Consider the following 7,155-nt stretch of genomic DNA (forward strand, 5'->3'; position numbering starts at 1 on the left):
TTTGCCCGAATCGCGAATTTCCCTTTCTTTCTATATTTCACCAGAAACTGTGGCTTTTAGCCAGTTTTCGAACAATATGTACAAATAATAGACTTATTCATACCCATAAATCAAGCAGGATGAGTCCATCATAGGGCTGCAGGTCTTCCGTCTTTCCTAGGATCACTCACAGCCACAAGCATCCCTCGAAAAACCCCGTCTTTATATTCTTTTCCACTCCTTCTGCCTAACTGTAAGGGCGGATTCGGAAGGTTTTGAACAATTAGCTGGCACATGGCTCCTCCGTTTTTCGCCTTGAGTTGGTGACCCCTCTCAGCCAAGAAATGTTTTTTCTCATCCGAGAGTTGAATGTGATCGCCATCGATGCAAGTCCAGTTCTCATACAGAACTACATTCGGAATTAGCTGCAAATGAAAGGAATACGAATCAGTACTCGGGGTTTCTGAAATGACCGTTATGACTAGTGTACATTGCTTATCATGCAAAGGGACCGACCTCGTGGTAGACTCTCGGACTCTGCACTGCCGCTAAAGGATCCATCCCCAGGACGAAATGGTTGATGAAAACTTGAACGACTGCGAGGATTATTTTTAGGCCTCCACTACCACCAATTACACCAGCCAACTGATTATCCTATAAGATTTCCAGGAAGAAGATGCATTGATGGATTATACACATATTTACATGGATTATACATATATTATACATTCTCCTGTTATTTTTAGTTTTCCTACGTAGGTTAGTTCTTCAGGAAACAACCAATATAGGACCATACAACAACAACAACAACATACCCAGTGCGATCACACAAGTGGGGTCTGGGAGGGTGGAATGTACGCAGACTTTACCCTACCTTTGCGGGGTAGAAAGGTTGTTTCTGATAGACCCTCAGCTCAAGAAAAGCATTTTTCAAAACAAGTTTGAGAAATATAAGAGTAGAAAGCTATGGTGAAAATATCGAAGAAAAGAAAAGTATTGACAGCAAAATTAATGAAGATAGCCAAAGTAAAAGAAACGACGGTAATAATAAAATTGAAGAATAAGATTCAACATGGTACTACATTCACAGATCATATTATGTATACCTTGAGAACGATAATCGGAGTCATCGATGACAATGGTCGCTTTTTTGGTTGAATAAAATTAGCAGGAGACGGAGGGAGTTCATCAGGGGATATTTCATTAGGTGTTGAGAAATCTCCCATTTCATTGTTGAGTACAATACCGGTTGATGGAGAGAGCACGCCGCCTCCGAATGGATAATTTACTGTTGTAGTCATCGATACAGCATTTCGATCTGCATCCACAATGCAAAAGTGACTCGTTCCATGATCTAGTAGCTGACTCCACCTAAGAATCACGGACCAAAATCGTTAGAGCCATTTGGTAGGCAACCAAAAGGCTTGTCCAATACAGAATTAATCTGACCTGGGCATATAGTATTCAGGAGGAAAGGTGGTATTGTCAAAAATCTTTCGTTGAATTTCTTTGGCGAAAGACGGGGAAAGCATGTCAGATACAGTACTACTGATGTTTACAAAGTCAGGATCGCCCAGGTTCATTCGAACTCCAAGCATATGTTTCATCGCCTCAATCAGTCGATGCAATCCTAAAGAGCCTTCTGCAGCAGCATTTAAGCTCGAATAGCTTTCGAGGATTTTAAGAATCTGTTTTCCCAAGTCAAAAAAGTTTAGTCAGACGATCGGTGTTGTATTAAGTTTAGAAATGTTTGAGGCTGGATTAAGGCCAACTATTAGCCTGTTTAGCCAAGCTTCTTCAAAGCCAAAAGTGCTTTTTTTTCAAAAAAAAAAAACAATAAAGTTGAAGTGTTTGGCCACGCTTTTAGGAGAAAAAAAAAGTTTTTGAAAAAAGTGACCAAACACTGAAAAAGTAGCTTCTCCTCAAAAGTATATTTTTGAAAAACACTCTTGAGAAAATACACTTAGAAGCACTTCTTAAAATCCTGGCCAAACACTAATTGCTACTCAAAGGTGCTTTTTAAATTGATTTGTCAAACACAAACTGCTTCTCACAAAAAGTACTTTTTTGAAAAGCACTCTCCAAAATAAGTTGATTTTAGAAGCTTGACCAAGCTAAGTTGATTTATATACATACGAGAGAAATCCCGAGTGTTCCACTGGATGGAGGTGGCATTCCGACGATGGTGTAGCCCATAGCATTAAAAGAAACTGCCTCTGGAATTTCCACTCTGTAATTCCTCAAATCGTCCATTGTCAAAATTCCACCTGCTCTCTTCACATCTTCGACAAGCTTTTCACCAACCTCTCCATTATAAAAAGCTTCCGGACCTTGTTCAGCAATTAGCTCTAAGCTGTGGCTAAGTTCTACGTTATGGCAAATTTCACCTGCCCGTAACAGCTTTCCCTCAGGTGCAAATACTTTCCGCAAGCCGGGATCTTTAAGTATCAATTTTGCTTTTTCAACCATTTTGTTTGCGAGATAAGGTCTAACCACGAAACCGTCTCTTGCGAGTTTAATGGCTGGTTGAAATAGGGTCTTCCATGGTAACCTCCCATTTTTCGCCCAAGCTGCGTGAAGACCGGCTAGCTCACCAGGAACTCCCATAGACAATGCTCCCTCTAACTTGGAGTTCCCATTATTATCATACATGTTCTGTTTGAGGATACTTTCATTGTCAATGTAATCAGAGAGGACAAACAGATTAAATTCAGAACTTGCATTTTTTGTGTTTTCTATGTTTAGATACTAAATACAACAACAACTATTACTACGCCTCAGTCCAAAACAAGTTGGAGTCGGCTATATGAATCCTCACTGACCATGTAACTTCATATAAACTCATCTCAGGCCAATATTATTCACTATTATCATGATATTTTCTACTGACGTGTAAATCTTTGAAAGTCTAAACAACTCCTAGTAAATACTAATCCAAATTCCCAGTAAGAACAAAACTACAGTCATATCCTGCAGACAACAACAACTACTATGCCTCAATCACAAACAACAACAAACTACTACTACTACTCAATCACAAGATAGTAAGGGTCGGCTTTATGAATCCTCACTGTCCATGTCACTTCATTTAAACTACAGTTGTCTGCTATTACGCCTCAATCACAAGCAAGTCAAGTTGGCTATATGAATCCTCACTGTCCATGTCAGTTCCTGTTAAATAGTAATGCGAAAAGAATGAATTATGAACCTGTGAAGCAGCTAAAGGAGCAGTTTCCCTCATATCAATTGCTTGAACTTCTGATGTAGATGAAGATCTAACAACCATAAAAGCTCCACCTCCAATTCCACTAGCCACTGGACTAACTACTCCAAGACAAAGGGCTGTGGCAACTGCAGCATCAACTGCATGTCCACCAATTTTAAGCATGGATATACCGATTTCTGAGCATCGACCATCATCAGCAGCAACAACTGCTTGTTCTGATTCAACAATATCAGCATTATGTTGTAGTCTTCCATTATATCTACTATTTACATCTCCAATTAGCCATACACCAATGCCTCCATGGTGTGTAAGACCTATAACTACATAAAGATGCAAAAAAGAATAAGACACTCCAAAATCAAATGACAAAGAAGTAAATAAATTTGTATAGGCTCAAGCAACTTCTTGAATTTTTATTTCAGACACTAATTAAATAATCCATGTTAATTTTGGTAAAAAAACAGAATTTAATGAACATATGGAAAATGAATTTACCCTTATTTAACTTCCGTTATATTTTTCGAACAAATTTGCCCTCTTTGTTATCCTTTGGTTCAAAAATACCCCTATCCTAGCGGAGCGAAAGGGTACGGGTAACAAAGTATAGGGGTAAATTTGGCCCTCTTCTCAAAGTACAGGGATAAATTTTTGCTCTTATCATTTTTTTTTCTTTCGGTCACATATTTCTTCGCGTAAAATCTTCGAGATGACTTACTTTTACTGTTGTCTAAAGTAGTTTAGCTTTCAACTCTAAGGGCCTGTTTGTCCATGAGAATTATTCACTTTTTTTCGGAATATTTTTTCATTTTATGGTGTTTGGCCATAAAAATTCTTTGAAAAACAATCAAAACTTATTTTTTACTTTTTTGCCCCACTTTTTTCACTTTCAATGCATTCAAACAACCAAATATTCTTTGTAAAAACTATAACCAAACACAACTCCATCTTCAACTCCAACTCCAAAATAACAAATAAAGTAAAAACAATTTGGTTTTCATGGCCAAACGCCTACTAAAATGGCACCAAATTAAGTATTGATCTAAACTTCTTAAAGTATATACTAAAAATAAAATGACAAAGAAGTGAATAAATTTGTGTAAGCTCAAGCAACTTCTTGAACTTTCATTTCAGAATCAAGCTTTACAACATGACATTTCACTTCTTTTTAGTTCTAAAGGTAGAAAACAGAACAAAAACAAACAAAAAAAAAACTGAAGAGTGGAATTCAATCTCATGGGTACTTTAATCTTTATACTCCCTCTGTCTCAATTTACGTGATACAGTCTAAATTTCGAAAGTCAAACGGATATACAATCTTTAAATTACTGGAGAACTCAACTGAATATTCTAACAAATAAGAACAAAGAAAGAAAGGGTGGGAAACTCACATGTTATGGCAGTGAATGCAAATAAAAAGCAAAGAGAAAAACTCCATTTTTTTCTATTGAAAACAGAAGGAGAAGGGTCCAAGAATGGAGCTTCCAATATCTGCTTCTCCATTTTTTTCTCTACTATGATGACTTAACAGTAACAAAGATAGCATGTGAGTTTTTCACCTTTTTATTTGCACTGAGAGCAAAGTCATACCTTTTCGTCTCAATTTATACTAACACTCTTTTTATTTTTTAGTCCATCCCAAAATCTAAAAAGATTCGTACCTTTCTATTTAGTCATAATCAGTTGGTCTCGATTTACATGATACCTTTTTTTTTAATTAATCTAAAAAAAATTATTTTATATTTAATAATAATTTAACTTTATTAAATAATTTACAAACATATAAAGTTTATTTTAAATCATAAAATTTAAAAAATCTTTCTTTATTTTTTAAATTTATTAAATAATTTACAAATATATAAAATTTATTTTGAATCAAAAAATTTAAAAAATCTTTCTTTATTTGTTAAATTATGTATTAAGTCATTTTGCTATAAAAAGTGGGTGTTTTATTAGTTGATGTGACTTGACGTTACAGGTACCCCATTGGTGAAGAGTGAAGACGACATAAGGAATCTTTATTTTAGTATTTTTAGTATATTCTAATTTTAATTTTTTTAAAGTATATTCTAATCTCTTTTTTTTTCTTTTATTTGAGCAATTAATAAAATGGTTATAATATTTTATCAAATTTAGTTTTAAATTACCATTTCAAATGTTGGTGAGAATTAATATAGCTCAATTTAATTTGACAATATAAAAATTTATAGGGACGCCAAATTTCCTGATAGGTTAGGTCAATCTATTCCATCTATCTCAAATTATCTATTATTTTTTTGTTTACACACTCCTTAAAAATATTAATGAAGAGGGTATTTGACTAACTTTAAACTTATTTAAGTTTAAGTTATAATTTCTTTTCATTAAATGTCCACGTTATTTATGTGTCATCTTTATTAGTGACAAAATTCTACTAAGGGTAAAATGGAGAAAAAATAATTAACGATAAATAATTTGAGAAAACTATGTTTAGTAACTACGATAAATAATTTGATACTAGAGGAGTATAATATTTTATCAAATTTAGTTTTAAACTACCAATTCAAGTGTTAGGGAGAACTAATATAGCTCAATTTAATTCGACAATATAAAAATTTATAGGGACGCCAAATTTCCCGTTAGGTCAATCTAGTTCTTTTCCAAAAATCCAAATAGCTCGGAATTTAACATGGAATTCTGTTCTTCTCAATTTATCTTCTTTCATTCACCTCCCACCCCACCCTAATTTTGTCTTTATGTCATTATGGCGAATCAAAGTTGTCCACCTACCTATTAACGGAAATCACATGTTTCTTGGAGCAGTGGTAGATTGTACGATGGCTTATATTTGATCAATGGAGCTCGAGATTCTGGTTAGGCTTATTTAAGAACAAATAAGGATGTCAACCAAGAAATAATGCAGTGCCATAGACGGTTGGGACACCCTTCCTTTTTTGCTTTAAAAAGGTTATATTCTAGTTTATTTTCCAGAACTGAGTTTGAATCTTTGTCTTGTGATGCTTGTGAATATGCCAAGCACACTAAAAACTCTCATCCTCTGAGTGACAATAAAAGCACAATTCCTTTTTCAACCATTCATTCTGATGTATGGGGCCCTACTGAAACACCTTCTTTGTCTGGTAGTCGATGGTTTGTTACTTTTATTGATTGTTACACTAGAATAACATGGGTATATCTGTTGAAAGCCAAAAGTGAAGTTTTCACATGTTTTCAGTCATTTTATAAGATGATCTATACTCAATTTGAGGCTAAGATAAAGATCTTTCGAACTGATAATGGTACAGAATATATGAATAAAACTTTTGGAGCTTACCTGGAGTCTTTTGGGATAATCCACCAAACTAGTTGTCCTTATACTAGTGCACAAAATGGGGTTGCTGAAAGAAAAAATAGGCATTTGTTAGAAGTAGCAAGATCCCTTTTTGTTTACCATGAATCTGCCGAAACCTTACTGGGGGGATGCCATTTTAGTAGCTGCCTACCTCATCAATATAATGCCACTTAAAACTCTCAACTTTCAGAGTCCTTTGGAAGCTTTAAAGGGTAGAAATGACTATACTGTTCCTCCTAAGATATTTGGATGTGTTTGCTTCGTTCACACTAGAAACTCTGGAAAACTTGATCCTAGAGCTCTTAAGTGTGTCTTTATTGGGTATCATCCAACACAGAAAGGGTACAAATGTTATCACCCTCCTTCCCGGAGAACCTTCATCAGCATGGATGTTACCTTTCGAGGATCTGAATCCTATTTCAGTATTACACCATCACCTCTTCACGGGGAGAATTACAAGGAAGAAGAGATGATTTTCCCTAATTCCATTGTTGAAACAAGAGAAAATGAAATTGGAGAAAGAATTCAGGGGGAGACTGTTGGCCGTTTGGATAGGCCTGATTTGATAACTTACTCAAGGAGGAATAGAGCATAAGAAGCTATCATGCAATCTGCCGAAGCC

At 35.2% G+C, this 7,155-nt stretch overlaps 1 protein-coding gene across 1 annotated transcript; it reads right to left on the reverse strand.

Moving 5' to 3' along the window:
* LOC132636848 (glutathione hydrolase 3) lies at positions 1 to 4,787 on the reverse strand. The gene is made up of 7 exons (XM_060353891.1): positions 4,594 to 4,787; positions 3,188 to 3,525; positions 2,116 to 2,634; positions 1,429 to 1,667; positions 1,086 to 1,350; positions 496 to 633; positions 1 to 404 (listed from the first exon to the last, which is right to left on the reverse strand). The coding sequence occupies exons 1-7, from the start codon at positions 4,703 to 4,705 to the stop codon at positions 129 to 131; spliced, it is 1,887 nt and encodes a 628-aa protein (XP_060209874.1). The 5' UTR covers positions 4,706 to 4,787; the 3' UTR covers positions 1 to 128.
* Positions 4,788 to 7,155: the final 2,368 nt, after the last annotated feature.

The sequence above is a fragment of the Lycium barbarum genome, chromosome 4 (assembly GCF_019175385.1).
Source record: "Lycium barbarum isolate Lr01 chromosome 4, ASM1917538v2, whole genome shotgun sequence".
Classification (NCBI taxonomy): Eukaryota; Viridiplantae; Streptophyta; class Magnoliopsida; order Solanales; family Solanaceae; genus Lycium; species Lycium barbarum.

Bases quoted from the DNA above. Each gene is read 5' to 3' on its own strand.
- LOC132636848 (XM_060353891.1), bottom strand. From the start codon at position 4,705: ATGGAGAAGCAGATATTGGAAGCTCCATTCTTGGACCCTTCTCCTTCT. The intron at 3,526-4,593 runs GTGAGTTTCCCA...ATCTTTATGTAG, and splicing joins TGCATTCACTGCCATAACAT to TTATAGGTCTTACACACCAT. The intron at 2,635-3,187 runs GTTCATAATTCA...ATCCTCAAACAG, and splicing joins CTCCTTTAGCTGCTTCACAG to AACATGTATGATAATAATGG.